Genomic DNA, 16,218 nt, shown 5'->3' with positions numbered 1-16,218 from the left:
CCCTTTGAGAACATTCGTGGACGTTGGCTTTGTAATTCATGTTCATGTTTTTAATGTCCACAGAGGGATTATCGCTTCCAGGGATCAGCTAAAAGCGGACCATGACATCTCTCAGTCTTCTCTCTGGTACTACTATATACATTTCCCCCCCTCTCTCTCTAAACTCATTTATATTATTATATATAATTTTTATATATTATTATTATTTATATTATTACATTTTATTATTATTTTATTATTATATTATTTATTATTGTTTTATTATATTTTATTATTATTTTATTATATTATTATAATTTATATTATTTATATTATTATATATAAAAATTTATTAACTTATTTATATTATTAAATTTATCTTGCATTTTTATGCATTTTAAGTGATCCCTGAAAGCGATGCTCTCTGGACATTGAAAACGTGGACATAAACTACAAAGCCAATGTCCACGAATGTTCTCAGAGAGTAATATATAATGTGCACAATTTCTGGTTTCGTTCCGTGCTATGTGCACGAAATGCCGGTAACACCAGAGTATAACAAGACACTTATATATATAAATTGATAGTAAATAAATTATTCAATCGCGAAAGATACTATAATCTTCCAATGTAATGTTCAAAAATGAAATAAATATTTTTCTATATTCATTGCTATATTTATATATTTTTATTTACAAAATACAAAATGCTTGCTGTAGAATAAAAACATTTTTAACCGTATTTCTATAAATCTTAATTAGCAGTAAACTGATCTTTGATATTTATTAATCATTTTTTTAATTATTCAAAAATTTAATTATTAATACATGTATAGAATTTATCAAATTAATCACTGATTCTTTTAAAGTTTTTATAATTAAGATTCGAAAAATATAGATGTTGTAAAATATTTTAAATGTCTTTTCCTTTATATAAAATATAAAGAATATAAAGAATTCATATGTTCCATTTTAATATAGTCAACATTATTTATATATTTTTATTATGATTTTTATACCAGTATAATATTTTTATGCTTAATACTTTATATAATACAGTGTACTAAATTATAAAATTTAATATAATTATATAATACAATGTACTAAATTATAAAATTTAATATAATTACAAAATAGTATTACTATTAATAAATAGAGGTTGCGCATGCATATTGTCGTTTCTAATCATTTCCAATCACTATGCATTCCTATCCAATATATTCTCTTCTTTGAGTTCTTGGATTATTATGGTTTATTGTATTCCATTTTGTTAAAATCATAAGGATTACCCTAATTTGTCATGCTTATTCCTTCCTATCAAGTTCATCGAAATATTTTCTATAGACATTTGTTCTCTCGGATATAGATATTTAAATTGCTCAGAGAGCGAGAGAGGGGGTGGAGAAGGGGAGATGGGGGAGAGGGAGAGAGAGGGGGGAGAGAGGGGGAGAGAGAGGGATGGAGGGAGGGAGGGAGGGGAGGGAGAGAGAGAGAGAGAGAGAGAGAGAGAGAGAGAGAGAGAGAGAGAGAGAGAGAGAGAGAGAGAGAGAGAGAGAGAGAGAGAGAGAGAGAGAAGGAGAGAAGGTTTAGGTTTATTAGAGTTAAGCCTCCTCACCTGGCAACTGCTTTTGTTAAGATAGAGATATATCGAGGAGGAACAATTTCTTATTTTTTTCAATAGGGTTTAATAAAAAAGTTTATGCAAAATATAATTTGAAATTTAATACAAAATAATTTATTACATGGAATAATTTATTACATGAAAATGTCCAAAATATACGTATATAAAATTTAATAAAATATAAAATTTAATAAAAAATTTTATGCAGTCCAGATGAGAATGATTAGGGATGATTAATTACGCGACATTTATTATTAATAATAAATATGCAATAATAGAATTTAATGTACGTAATTATATTGTATATATGTAACGTAAATACGTAACGTAAATCGTGATCAAAAGAGTCATTAATAAAATTATTGATCGTTTCTACGATTGTAGAAGAAAGTATTTGCATTACTGGCGCATTTTGCGCGGACTTATTAAAGACAATATTCAAAGACATGGAAAGAGAGACAAAGCTTCGATGTATAAGTCAACGATTAAATTATAAGATAAATCGCGATTTAAAATTTCCGAGAAAACGCGACGATTAAATAAATCGATAATATTCGGAATATCCGATTGCGATATATATAATTTTTATAATATAATAATCAAAGCTTGAATAGACATTATAATCGCGCGCGATATAATTATTATCACATAAATGTTAAGATATTCCGACAGACAATTTGATGTCTGTAATATTTACGAATATAGTTGAAATGGTCCACCTTTCTCGATGCTCCGGACCGAAAATGCCGGAGACACCCCGTGAAGTCGGGTCATACCTCAACTCGGACAGGTAAGGGAAACCGGAGATACTCGGTGGATCGAGAAACACCTCTACCGGGACTGGTACTGGAGCCGGAGTTACTCGGCGGGAGTCGAGAGATATCTCGACCTGGTCTGGTTTCAGGAAACCGGAGACACCCAGCGGATCGAGGAACGCCTCGACCGGGATGGGATGACCGCAACCGGAGACACCCGGTCGAGCCGAGAAGCACCTTGGCCCGGGCGAGATCTGATCAGGATCTGGTTTTGATGCACTGGTCGTGCCGGCTCTTATACTCGGCTACACAGGGTCGCCAGCACAGGGTACTTTTTTTGTGGACCTGTGTAATCGTTTATTTAATAATTAATTTAAGAATATACAACGTATTTCGCACTACGATCTTTACTGCTCGAGTGTCGCCGTGTGAATGATATCAAGACCGTATGACTAGCGCGCTATTGTTTACATCGTCAAGGCCGAACACCGTGTTATTGTCCGTTCGTCATATCGAAGTATATTATATTATATTTTATTGTATTATATTATATTATATTTTATATTATAACATAATATAATATAAGTATGTTAAAGTACGTAAAATATTTCGATGACGAACAGACAATAATACCGATCTTGGCGTAAACAATACATATTTATATTATATCATATTATATTATATTATATTTTACATATTTTAATACAGCAAATAATTTTTCGATATTGATCGCGATCGCGTCTAGAAAAAGATTTAACGAAGCGTCTTGTATCACTACTTTACTCTTTGAGTGTCGTCGCGCGAATAATAATAGAGCCGAACAAATTAGTTAAAAGACCGTTATTATTATTTTTTTACCGAAACATTTTTCAAGACTATGGCATATAAACATTAGCGCACTATTGTTTACGCCGCCAAGGTTGGTGTTATTATTTGTTCGTCATCGAAATATTTTACGTATTTTAACATATGTATACATATATACATGAAATATGTTAAAGTATATAGAAGTATTTTAGATTATATAGATTTTTTAATTATATGATTATTTATTAAAAGATTGATGTATCATGGAGTCTTTCATTATGTTAATTGTTTAGAATGTTTAGATTCACGATTCAATTGTTTTATTGAGCGTTCTCACAATTTGAATTATATTTCAATGATTGAAAAATAAAGTGATAAAACGTCGCAGACATTGTATTCGACTCTATAAATATTTATAAATATTAAAGAAATAATTTCTGCTTGTAATTAAACGATTATTTATTAAACAATTAAACAACATACGAAGCATTTCCCATCGTTACTTTACTGCTCGAATGTCACCGAACAAATGATAGCAAAACCGTAACATACAAACAATAAAATTATTGTTTATGTCATCAAAGTCGGACATAATGTTGTTGATAATTTGTTGTCGAAATATTTTATATATTATAAAACAATTTATTGATTAAAATTGATTATTTATTAAACAATTTATCACGGAGCCTTTCGTTATGCTAATTATTTGCATCTTTAATTCGATTTTTCACTTCGTGTTCTCTCACAATCCAAATTATATTTACATTGTCAAGTAGAACGATAAAAGATAACACGGATAAAATATATATTTGTGACTCTAAATATTAAAATAATAATTATTGTCCGTAAAAATCGCAACGATTAAAGCAATTATTTAATATTTTAGATTTCTATACTTTAATCGATTTTCGATTAAATTGTATATTGTTTAATTAACAAGAGATGAGAAAATTTAAAGCATTGTTCGAAATATATTTAATTTTAATATTGTTAAAGAAATATTATAATTAACAGCAATGATCGAAAGATCATTACATAATTAATTCTCTTATCTCTTTTTATATATCCCCTCTTTCAATTTTTAATCGCGATAATGAACCATTATTCGATAAAGATTCGATAAAGATTTATGGTTGCGATACAGTTTCATATTGATAATTAATTTTTAATTAATTAATTTTTATTAATATTTAAAGCAAATTATGTTTCGATACTAATCGTAATCGTGTTTAGTAAGAAAATTACAATATTCGAAGCGTTTCTCACTACTTTATTATTCAAGAGTCACCGTGCGAATGATGACAAAGCGGTAATGTATAGCACGCTACTATGTTTATATTTTATATTGCCAAAGTCGAACGCCGTGTTATCGATAATTCGTTGCCGGAATATTTTATATATTATAAAATATACATTAACACGGAATATTAAATTATGGAAGTATTTTAATTTATTGATTAAAATTGATTAGTTATTAAACAATTTATCACGGAGCTAATTATTTGAATTTATTCGATTATTTTATCGCACTTTTCGAAGTCAAATTCTATAATATTTAGTTTTGCATTTTAAAAGATTGCGACTTATAGAGAGCTAAATAAATAAATAAACAAATGATGTTGAACAGAAAAAGAAGACACATAAATAAATAAATAAATAATAGTGTGGAAAGAGAGAACATACTCATATTTTTATATAATAAATTATTATTAATTAAATTATTTATATTATTTTTTATGTATATAATTAAATTATTAATAATATTTAATTATTATTTAAAAATATTAATTTTAAATTATTTTTATTTCATTATTAGTTAATAATTAATTAATAATTATTAATGATTAATAATTAAATTATTTATATTATTTTTTATTTATATTGTTGATATTATCAGAGAGACATATATGTTATCCTCTGAGAACATTCGTGGATTTTGGTTTTGTAGTTCATGTCTACGTTTTAATATCCACAGAGGGCATATCGTTCTCAGGTCTATAGGGTCTATGTCTATAGTGTGCTCCTAGAAAATAAAATCTTCTAGGGACACTAAGGTCTCAGGTCTATTCTTCTCTCTGCCATATACCTCCTGACCTCAAAATGTCTATTTCACTCGTACATAAAAGCTTGGAATTATTGAATTACGAGGAAGATCTGCATAAAGGTTAGTTTATTGAGATACTGCATGTATTATGTTCAAAAATCGACGTGAAATATATTTTATATATGATAATTTGTAGAACAAAAGAAAAGGAGAAAACATAAAGACACCAGATATAAAGGAGTCTTGGATCTAATTCCCACTCAACACAGGATCATATCCAAACACGATAAAACAGGTTAATTACAATCATTTCCAATCATCTCTAAGCTGCACATTCTAGAAAATAAAAATATGTTGATTAAAAATTCAAGTAGATATAGTAATTATAGATAAGTTATAATAAATTATTTATATATATACTGTTACACATATATATTTTATATCAATATGTTAGTGTATATTATTAAATTATTTAATGAATACAGGTAGCTAAAAGTAAAATAATATAACTTCTTTTTACAGATTTCGCTCGATCCAGCAAAACTACTGTTTATGAAACTAAAAAATGCGTAGCTGCTCAACAAGATTCTACTGATAAAAATGTACAACGACTTCTGTTACTTAGCAGTAATCGGATAAAATCTGAAACAGCAAACAAAGTATGAAAAACTTCTCAATTGCATTGTTTATTAATCCTACATTGCTTGCCTATTGTAGATATTTTAGCTTACTCAAATTTAATCGTAAAACTATAACGTAATAAACAAATATTGTAAGCAATGCAAGATTAAAAATATAATACCTTATGTGTATATGAGACATTTCTAAACAATCTGTAAAATGTTTATTTTAGTTATTGCAGCGTGCGGTCAAAAAGAGATATAGCCATCAACAGGAGAAACCTAAAGAGTCAGAGGAGACAGTTTTTACTGAAGAAGACTTTAAGAAGTTTGAACAGGAATATATCCAGTAATTATCAATTGCGATATTAAATGAAAGAATAAAATAATCAATTGATAAAATTAAAATAGGATTGCAAACAACAATGTTTGAAAGCGATCATCAGAAAGGAAAAGTGATATTAATATTGACATTTGTCTTGTTTTTCTATTATACCATTTGGATACTTGGTTTGCCGTTTATCGACGACGATAGATTCAGATTTCTCTTTTACTCTCATGATCTGGCTTTGATGGTTCCTGCGAGTTTCGGTCTGATCTTCATTGGTGGTTTAATATTCTTTACTCTATATCACGTGAAACCATATTTGTCTCTACGTAAAATAGAGAAGGTGGATTAGCAATTCAATAGCAAATTGTTAGGATTCGAATAATGTTGGAAAGCTATATTATCGTCGCAATATGTTATCGCACTGTATAATTTATGTACATAATTAATATTAGCAAAAAGTATCTATTATATAATCATTTATCATTCCGCTCTAAATTATTCAATGACAGCATTTTCTTTCTGCCACATTTCGACAACATATGTTGAGCAATACTGATGAAAAAAGTAAAGATGCAGTGGCTTGTCATCGGCATATCTGGAGCGACCTGTAGCGGAAAGAGCACATTGGCTAACAGGATCCGCGACAATTTTCCAAAATCTGTTATGGTGCGTCAAGACGATTATTTTCTGCCATCGGATGATCCTCGTCATATTAAGATACCAGAATTAAACCATTTAAATTGGGATCTGATGACTAGTCTAGATATGCAGAAAATGCATTCCGATGTGAAAAAGATACTTCAGTCTCGTGAAAATGATGCGGTGAATTCGAAGAAGACTATATTGATACTGGACGGTTTTCTGCTTTTCCAACACAAAGGCATTACGGATTTATGTGATCGTAAATATTTTCTGACATTAACGAAGGAAGAATGTTGGGAACGAAGAAAAAATCGTATATACGAACCGCCCGATGTACCAGGATATTTCGACAAGGTGGTGTGGCCCGAATATGTAAAATATAAAAATGAAATTGTCCAAAACAGTAAATTGCACGAGACTATAACGTTTATCGATGGAGCTAAGGATATGGAAGAAATTTATAAAACGGTTTCCCAGGAAATTAATCAATTATTATCTTGAACCTATATCTCTATACAGCTTTATGTAAATTTAAATTAAATAAGTATTATTAATTTAGAGTGAAATATATTTTTTTATACATATCTCAGAAATAAGTGGAGATAGGCAGTACTCGTGAATTAAATAGTTGCAATAATTTATAATCTCTTTTTCAATATTCCCTAAGATCTTTTCCTTTCATTCAAATGTTTAGAATTATCACGTTTATTTTTTTAATATTCTTATAATATTTATCAATCAATTTGTATATAAATTTCATTTCTTCCATCTTAAATTTTAATATATAATTTAATAATATATAATTTAATATAAATTTTAATATTTCTATTTTTAAAGTATTAAAAACTAAATTTGAATAAAACTGTGTAATCAATGATATTGTAAGTACACAATACTGACTTGTCTGTCACACAACTAATAATTCATTTACGGTACTTTCTTTTTCATAACATTTGCAAATATCAATTATTATTCAGTATTTCACATTTTTTAAAAATGTAATAGTTTACTCAACAAAATATATTATCTATAATTATAATATGTTAACTATTAATTATGATAACAAAACTTATTTTAGAAATATTATAAATTAACTATCAATTTCAAATTATTTGTATAAAGCAAATTATATATATTATAACAATGAAAGAACGTGCCATTTGAAAAGAATTCTTCAAGAATATAATCTCAAAAATGTCTGCAGAGAAATTTTAGTTTTAAATTATATGCTACTGCTTACACACAAAAGTTATGATAAGTAATTGAGAAATTATGAATAATGAGAAAAACTCAATTTTTCATATTATAATTTAACTCAATCTAACTATTACCTATATCTTTATAATATCTCTAAAATAAGCGACACGTCGGCCGCAAAAATATGTCTCTGTGACTATTATTATTATTAAAAAACAGGTTCTTATATATTAAACTCTTGACTCTCAACAAGATTTTCCATGATTTCTTGTAATTTTTTAATAAAGATAACACACAACGACATACATATGTTACATAGAATAGGTGTTTTGTTTAATTTGACCTTGTGCATTTGTAACGTTCGTTGGTGCAGGTCCGGCAGCTTGATCGTCTTGATCATTCTGTCCACAAGCTTTGCGAACATATTGCGGTGTAAGAACGACTTCTTCTTCCATCTCCAGTACTCGTTTATCTAATTCTGTGCATGCTGCCATTTCCTTCTCAAAGTTGGCCAGCATTTGAGGCGAGTTGTATTTTTCAGGATCATCGTGAAACACTACCATACCATCCTTCTGATTAATAGTCGCAAAAATTTCACCATCCTCAATCTAAAAATATATTAAAATTATATAAGCAATTGAAATTTATACAGTTGCAAACAGTTATGATACATAAAATATTCCAATAAAGACTTTTTGATTTATGCTTTACAATTTCTTTTTTTTTTTTAATATAGAACTATGTAAAATTGATAACTATTTATTTAAAAACTATTTGACTTTTCTTTAATATAAAATTAAATAAAAATTTCTATTAAATCTCAATTAAAAACGATTGAAGAAATAGAGATGATAAAAAATAAAATTTCAGGCTAAAAAAAATAAAATTTTATTTCAAGTAAACTTATTATTTTGTTGTTAGAAAAGTATCTTTCTGCTAAGCAAAACGCGTCGTCAAATCAAATCAAATTAAAAAAATTTGAAGTCCAATTTATAGAAATATTTATGCTTAAGAGCTCTACTATCTAATGACACTTTATACATACAATGTCATGAAACTCACCATGCTTAAGATGTATTTTTCCGCTTCGGCAGGTCCCGACAGCTGAACCCTGCTCGCGACATCACTTAAACTAAGTGTCAGAAAAGTCTTAGTCAACCTCTGTATATTTTTCTTGTACAAATAAGCGAGCACCTGTTTTACGAGTCCCAAATTATGATCTCTCACAAACACTTGCTGATATTTGGTAATAATGTTCTGCACTTCCTCGCAGCTATTGACCAAGTAGGCTGTAGCCAACTCTTGATATTGTTGGCTTAATGGCTTGATATATCTGTTGATCACCTGACTCGTGTACCTTGGTAGATTCAACACTTTTCCATGTAATATCAACGAGATCAGAATGTACTTTTTATAAGCCTCCAGCATAATGTAGCTGACGGCCATCGCGGGTGTCGTCACGCACACTTCGAAGAAATACAATGCCCGATCATAATTCTTTAGCACTGTATATATCATACCGCCATAATAGTAATACAGTAGAAAGTATCTCGAGTCGAACTGGCCTCCCTCCTGACTAATGCTCGTGATATCTACATCCAGAAATTCGAGGGCCGGTTTAAAGCACTTGGCCAGAAGACTTAGTTGGCAAAGATCGGCGTGTATTGAGGTCAACTGACTTTCAAACAATCGTATCTTGCGTATCGCGCGACATAACAAATCGATTCCTCGTAATGGCGTTTTCAACTCCACCAAGCTCTGTGTGAACAAGTGACATAATTCTGCATCTGTAAAATATATTTATATTAATATTATACATCGCCACAAAGAATAAATGTGATTGGATAATGAAGTGTATCATAAATATTTTAGGAAAATTCAAAATCTTCCCGAGACATTTAAATATTTAGATCAGTGTAGATACTTGAAAAAGCTCTTTCAATATTATAGACAAAATTCATAGATTTTTATTTTGCAAAATAATTAGCATAATCAATGTACCATTCCAAATTAAAAATGTATTTGTAACACAGTCTTCGAATTTAATTCTGCCAACAAAATTTTCCAAACTCATATATACTCTTGGACAAAATTAACACATCATTTTTTTTCACTTTTTTTTAAAAGCTGACATTTAAATTTTAACGAAAAATTTTAAAGAAAAAGTGAAAAAAAATTATGTGTTAATTTTGTCCAAGAGTATATGTTTTAAGAAAACTTGTTTCTTATATAATTAACATGTATCTATGCATATTAAGCACAAATCCTAAGCTTCTTAACAAAAAATTTGATTATATATTTAATTTGATTATGCATTTAACTTGTTACATATAAGAATTACAGCCAAAATAACAACGATTGATCAAGTTTGTGACAGAAGGTTTGACATACTTACATATATCTGGTGCAAATCTAACTTGCTCTCCGTTACATCCGATAATGAACTCCTGAACTTGATTGAACAACACCTTGTGTGCATCCGGGTTATTCCCATTAGAATTAGGTAACGAAAATTTCGCACAAAGTACCGCCAGGATTCCTAACGAGTGCTGTTGGAGTTCCAACGTTTCCAACACATTGTCCAGATGTTGTCCATTTTTCGTTAACACTTCAGTGCTTTTACTTATGATGTCATACAGCTCTCTAAAATTACCTGTAAGTACATATAAGGCTGTATATAATCCAGATGCTTAAAAAAATCCACCTTTACACCTAGGTTTCTTCAACTGTCAATAAATATAAAAATATGTATAAAATATAATATAATAAAATGTGAAATAATAAATTGCGTGGAATCTGAAAGCAATTTTCCTTCTTTCAGAAAATCCACCTTTACGTCTAAGTATCTTCAACTGTCAATAAATATAAAAATATACATAAAATAAAATATATAAACATATAAATAAAATAAAATATATAAAATATATAAATAAAATAAAATATAATAAAATGTGAAATAATAAATTGCGTGGAATCTGAAGGCAATTTCCCTTCTTTCAGAAAATCTACCTTTATGTCCAGGTATCTTCAACTGTCAATAAATATAAAAATATACATAAAACAAAATATAATTTAATAAAATGTGAAATAATAAATTGCGAGGGGGTCCGAAAGTAATTTCCCTTTTTTCCGAGAAACGATGCACGCTTTACACGTCACTCTTCGTTGAGGTTAAGTTGAGGTTAAAATCACGACGATTTTCCCAAGATTGGCCGTACCTTGCTTCGAGAGCGTTCGAACGTTATTTACAAACTGCTCCAGTGCCGATGCCATTACTGCCTCCTTGTCATCACCCTCGATTCAGCCGGTCGACGATCGTCTATTTACAGAGATGAGAAAAATCGCGAACGAGCTCCCAGCTGAAGTGACTCGTTTTGAAACGAGGGGGATGTAGAACGCACGGAGCCTAGAGGGGTAGAATTTGAAGACCTCTCTCATAATACATGTGCCCAAGGGAATCGACCAATCACGTGTGTCTAATGCAGGCAATGATATGGCTCCCTTTAGATCTTTCCTCTCGCGATTTTTCTTCCTTTACTCCGTTCACTATGTTAATAATATAAAAGTTTCTTCCCAGAATCTGTCAGCGGACGCTCCAATTACGTGCGCGACAATCGATATCGATAATCGCTCTTGAAGATCGACGGAGTCGGCGAGGCAATTTTTCGAATGGATCTCGATGACCTCGCACGGCGAAAACACGAAGTTTTCGATAATAATGCATTAGCGCGAATGATAACAAAAAAAAAAAACAAGCCGATCAGCTGATCGTCCGGTCGGTTGATTTTCTTTCCTCGTTGATTTTTTTTTCTATTTTTTTTCTACAGGAATTTAAAACTTTTTCCGACTGCGATTATCACGATCTTTGCGAAATAAAATATATAAATATATAAATATATAAATATATAAATAAAATAAAATATGTAAAATATATAAATAAAATAAAATATAATAAAATGTGAAATAATAAATTGCGTGGAATCTCAAAGCAATATCTCTTCTTTCAGAAAATCCACCTTTACGTTTAGGTATTTTCAACTGTCAATAAATATGATAATATATATAAAATAAAATATATAAATATATAAATAAAATGAAATATGTAAAATATATAAATAAAATAAAATATAGTAAAAAGTGGAATAATAAATTGCGTGGAATCTGAAAGCAATTATCCTTCTTTCAGAAAATCTGAAAGCAATTATCCTTCTTTCAGAAAATATTTTTAAAATATTCTAATAAACGTATTAATAACATTTAAGAAACATTTTGACTAATGTTTCTAAAATAATTTATTAATATTTTGAGAAGAATGTTATTAAATAATATTTTTAAAATATTTATGAAATAAATTAAAATATTTTTTTAAATGTTATTAATACATTTATTAAAATATTTTTAAAATATTTATAAACATATATCATAATATTTAGAAATTTATATAAAATCAATATTTTAGAATGTTGATTAGAACAACACAGGGCGCGCTATTGAGCTATTACAAAAAAAAAATAAAATATTCAAATATTTAAATATTCAAGATATATAATATATATTCCAATATATACTTAATGTTATAATTCAATTTAATAATATTATAATTTAATAATATATATTATAATTTAATAATATTTTATTTTTGTTATTATTATACTTGATGATAAAAGCTAATTATTTTAAAAAATGCATTTCACAGGTTTACCAGAATTTTTTTTCAGTGTACACACACACACCAATGTCGCTTTAAATTTATTTTTTACTTATTATACCGCCCGTAAATGTTAATATATAATATTCTATGCTCATGAACGAGCAAGACAAGGTAGATTGCGGTATCAGTTTATGAAAGAAATTCGTAAGATGAAAGAAAGATCAACTATTAAACCAGAAATCGTTGTTGAAGATGATACGAGCGAAAAACTCGCAGCATTGAAAATTCAGAAAGTATGGAAAGGATATATCATTAGATGCCATATTCGCAAGAGACGCCTCGAGGAGATGCTAAAAAGTAATAAAAAATGACGATTTTTAAATCTGAATTATTGTCTATTGGATAAAATATAATAGTCCAATCTAATAATCTGTCTTTGTTTTGTGTGGAAAACAAAGAAGAAAATTAAAAATCAAAATGTAAATAAAAGACTTATTTAATGAGATTTATATTCTGTTTTACAAAATAATGCATACATACGAATAATCCCAATAATAATGTATAATTAAAATAATAATACATACGTACAAATAATTCCAATATTTTCTCAAGTGTATTTTTTGAAACACATGTTTCAATAAAAGGAAGCAAACACATTTAGTGATTGTTTTATTTCAATATACATATTAATATGTTAACTAAAGGAATGCTGCAGCCTAGTGAAATAATTACGGAAAATGCCAGACGAGAAAGATTGAAGCAGTAGAGATACGAAAAGCAATTGGATTTTCAACAACAATACCAAGATCTGATATTGGGGGCGAAAGAGAGAATTCGCAACGAAATGAGCGCTATCATGGAGGAAAATATCAGGAGTGAAATTTGAAATTGGATCGACACTTATTATCAACAAACCGGAAAAATACCCGATTTACCATCCGTCGAAAGCGGTGGTTCGCGCATGATTTTCAGCAGACAGGTAAAGTATTACATGCGAATATGAAAGCACTGAAGGATATAAAGATAATCAAAACTATATGTACAGGTTGAATATTAATTTCTATCGTAATCCTTTTTATCGTATTTAATTCCTTTGATTTTTGTTTACTTTCCAACTGAACAATTCAGCAACGTAATGTCTTTTTATTAATTGGTAATAAACTCAATAACCGAGGAACTCAAAATTACATTATATAAAATTTGAACGAAATGTTCGATTATCAAATTTATCAATTAATACGAAAGGCATTATGTTTCTGAATTATTTAGTTTATTGTATATCCAAGTATTTTATAATTTACTTAAATTAATTCTGCTAGGTTTCAAAACTACTGTCTTGTTACAGGGAACTGAGAGTACCGTGAGCAAATCAACAGTGGTATCATTGAAAGAATCGAAGAAATCGAAACGCTCGAAATCGAAGAAAGATAGCGAAACAGAACAGTCGGAGAATGAGACGGATCTAGGATTCAAATCGGTCCCTTCCAACTTCCTACCGGAATTGGTTCACGCAAATCAGGAGTATCACGACGGAGGCACAAGGATGAATCCGCGAACCCGATGCAGCTATCTTATAATGACATGATAGAAGCGGAGAAGACGAGAGAAGTCGAAGACGAAGTTAGAATAGTAGTGGATCAGACGATGAGAGGTAAGATATCGATAGGTCAAAAGATAAGAATTCTTTACAAAGATGAAAATTGAAAGTGGCATTAGCATCTCCACTCGATTTAAATAAGCATGTTTTACGTTTTACAAATTTTTATTTCCAAATATTTTTCACTTTATTTCAATCTTTTTGAAAAACGAGCATTCGAATTTCTTTAGCATGCAAATTTATGTAATACTCGACATAACAACCATTTATTTTTTATTGTGTCCATTAAAAATTATTTATATTATGCAAAATTAAAGCAAGCTTATCGACCATATGACTTATCTGTCAATGCGATAATTAGGCGATATAGAGGCTCTTCAAGCTGCGTTAGAGAGAGACAGAGGATTCAAGGGGGAAACGCGTGAAAAAACCACAGAAACGTATTCGCAGAAGCGGGAAGAAAAATAAGAGAAAGAAAGAGAAAGATCTGACGCCCGAAAGAACAACCAAGTCCCTTTTCGAAGAACTTCTGATGCAGAGTATTAAACTTCACCACGAAGTTTCCTTGGATGAATTCAAGGGCAAAAAATCATTCGTGAATTATGAAGGAGAAAGATCCTCTTCCAGCGCTTGGTACACTTGAATATATAGTATTTAAATTTAATATTTTATTTTAATTCCAATTTAATATATTTTTTTAATATTTTAATATTATTTAATTATTATTTTAATATTATTTAATATATTATTTTAATTCTAATTTAATATATTATTCCAAGATCATTATATTGTATTGTATACATAATAGTTATATATGTAAGAAACATAATTTATTCTTACTTTCAATAGATACTAATTAATTTTAATTATGCTATTTCTACTGCAACAAATAAAAGTTTCCTTCTTCTTTTCACTGGAAAAGAAGTATTCTTTAAGGATGTTTTGTATCTATTTTCAAAATATTGTGAATTTCATGAAAATTGTACAGAATGTCCTTACATATGTTTAGAATCATCAGTACAATTTTTAAATCGATTCACTAAGTTATAAGAATTCACAAGTTATAAGAATTTTAATTTGCACCGAATTAACATGTGTTCTTATAGGAAACGTATAACCACGTCGATTCAAATGACAAAAACACATGGAACTAATATTCAGAATTTGTTTAAAATTTGCAAAAGTTTAGATACAGAGGAAATATTTGGTCAAATAATATTATACAAGTACTAACTGGTTAAAAAGATATTAAACATAATTGAATGAAGCTAGCCATGTATCTGTCACAAGACGAAATTCTCTGCCAAAAGTTAATCATTTCGATTAACAAAATTCGGAATATTTCAATAAAAACGCAATAAACATTAAAAAATACATCTCTGCACTGTAGCTAAGATCAAATTGTATTCCACACAATTTCTTACTCAAAATACATCGAAAGTGGATATATTCGTCAATATTAATTTTCAGCTACTTTTTGCTGAGATTGTACATACAAAACATTTTTAACCCATAACAATATAACTTACATGTTATATAATTGTTATTTAACAGTTATATAACATGTAACAGTTATATAGGATATCTTAAAAAGCTCCCAGTAAGCAAATAACGTTATTCCTGATTAAAAACCGAGTCGAAAAGTCCTGAACCATTTTGTTCCCTAATGCTTAATAAAGCATTAATTAATGAGTAAAATTCCGCCAATAAGAACACAAATTTCCTCGTTATCAACATATAAAGATTTGGATAAGCAACAAAATAAATTGTTTTATGCTAATATTTAAATAATTCATCTTTTCAGAAATCTTTTTAATACTTAAATCTGATTAATTATTTAATGAATCTTAGAAAAAGAAAATGGATTCAGAACTTTTCGACTCGATTTTTAATCAGGAAATAACGCTATTTTCTTAGGAGCTTTTTAAGATACATCCCGTATAACTGTTACTTGGTGTACGCCGGGTACCGTATC

General features: G+C 29.0%; 4 protein-coding genes and 1 pseudogene across 4 annotated transcripts; 4 read left to right on the top strand and 1 right to left on the bottom strand.

Annotated features, from left to right (window-relative positions):
- The first annotated feature begins 5,143 nt into the window (after nt 1-5,143).
- On the top strand, nt 5,144-6,280 carry LOC105250339 (active regulator of SIRT1). The gene is made up of 4 exons (XM_011256364.3): nt 5,144-5,325; nt 5,402-5,500; nt 5,728-5,864; nt 6,059-6,280. Exons 1-4 carry the CDS (start codon nt 5,262-5,264, stop codon nt 6,176-6,178), a joined length of 420 nt encoding a protein of 139 aa, XP_011254666.1. The 5' UTR covers nt 5,144-5,261; the 3' UTR covers nt 6,179-6,280.
- LOC105250337 (dolichol-phosphate mannose synthase subunit 2) lies at nt 6,221-6,539 on the top strand. The gene has a single exon (XM_011256362.2). It carries the CDS (start codon nt 6,251-6,253, stop codon nt 6,503-6,505), a length of 255 nt encoding a protein of 84 aa, XP_011254664.1. The 5' UTR covers nt 6,221-6,250; the 3' UTR covers nt 6,506-6,539.
- LOC105250336 (nicotinamide riboside kinase 1) lies at nt 6,539-7,448 on the top strand. The gene has a single exon (XM_011256361.3). The coding sequence runs from the start codon at nt 6,712-6,714 to the stop codon at nt 7,297-7,299; it is 588 nt and encodes a 195-aa protein (XP_011254663.1). The 5' UTR covers nt 6,539-6,711; the 3' UTR covers nt 7,300-7,448.
- Nucleotides 7,449-8,110: 662 nt separating this feature from the next.
- LOC105250340 (COP9 signalosome complex subunit 3) lies at nt 8,111-11,612 on the bottom strand. Its single transcript, XM_025414894.1, has 4 exons — nt 11,214-11,612; nt 10,391-10,648; nt 9,058-9,782; nt 8,111-8,603 (listed from the first exon to the last, which is right to left on the bottom strand). Exons 1-4 carry the CDS (start codon nt 11,266-11,268, stop codon nt 8,307-8,309), a joined length of 1,335 nt encoding a protein of 444 aa, XP_025270679.1. The 5' UTR covers nt 11,269-11,612; the 3' UTR covers nt 8,111-8,306.
- Nucleotides 11,613-12,792: 1,180 nt separating this feature from the next.
- Nucleotides 12,793-16,218, top strand: part of LOC112639776 — a 48,495-nt pseudogene continuing 45,069 nt past the window's right edge.

Source organism: Camponotus floridanus, unplaced genomic scaffold (genome assembly GCF_003227725.1).
Source record: "Camponotus floridanus strain SB8 unplaced genomic scaffold, Cflo_v7.5 scaffold113, whole genome shotgun sequence".
Classification (NCBI taxonomy): domain Eukaryota; kingdom Metazoa; phylum Arthropoda; class Insecta; order Hymenoptera; family Formicidae; genus Camponotus; species Camponotus floridanus.
The sequence above is the reverse complement of the archived record's forward strand: the minus strand, read 5'-3'. Positions and strand labels throughout refer to the sequence as shown.

Bases quoted from the DNA above. Each gene is read 5' to 3' on its own strand.
- LOC105250337 (XM_011256362.2), top strand. From the start codon at position 6,251: ATGTTTGAAAGCGATCATCAGAAAGGAAAAGTGATATTAATATTGACA.
- LOC105250340 (XM_025414894.1), bottom strand. From the start codon at position 11,268: ATGGCATCGGCACTGGAGCAGTTTGTAAATAACGTTCGAACGCTCTCG. The intron at 10,649-11,213 runs GTACGGCCAATC...ATGTACTTACAG, and splicing joins TCGAACGCTCTCGAAGCAAG to GTAATTTTAGAGAGCTGTAT. The intron at 9,783-10,390 runs GTAAGTATGTCA...TATATTTTACAG, and splicing joins TAGATTTGCACCAGATATAT to ATGCAGAATTATGTCACTTG.
- LOC105250336 (XM_011256361.3), top strand. From the start codon at position 6,712: ATGAAAAAAGTAAAGATGCAGTGGCTTGTCATCGGCATATCTGGAGCG.
- LOC105250339 (XM_011256364.3), top strand. From the start codon at position 5,262: ATGTCTATTTCACTCGTACATAAAAGCTTGGAATTATTGAATTACGAG. The intron at 5,326-5,401 runs GTTAGTTTATTG...GATAATTTGTAG, and splicing joins CGAGGAAGATCTGCATAAAG to AACAAAAGAAAAGGAGAAAA. The intron at 5,865-6,058 runs GTATGAAAAACT...TGTTTATTTTAG, and splicing joins AATCTGAAACAGCAAACAAA to TTATTGCAGCGTGCGGTCAA.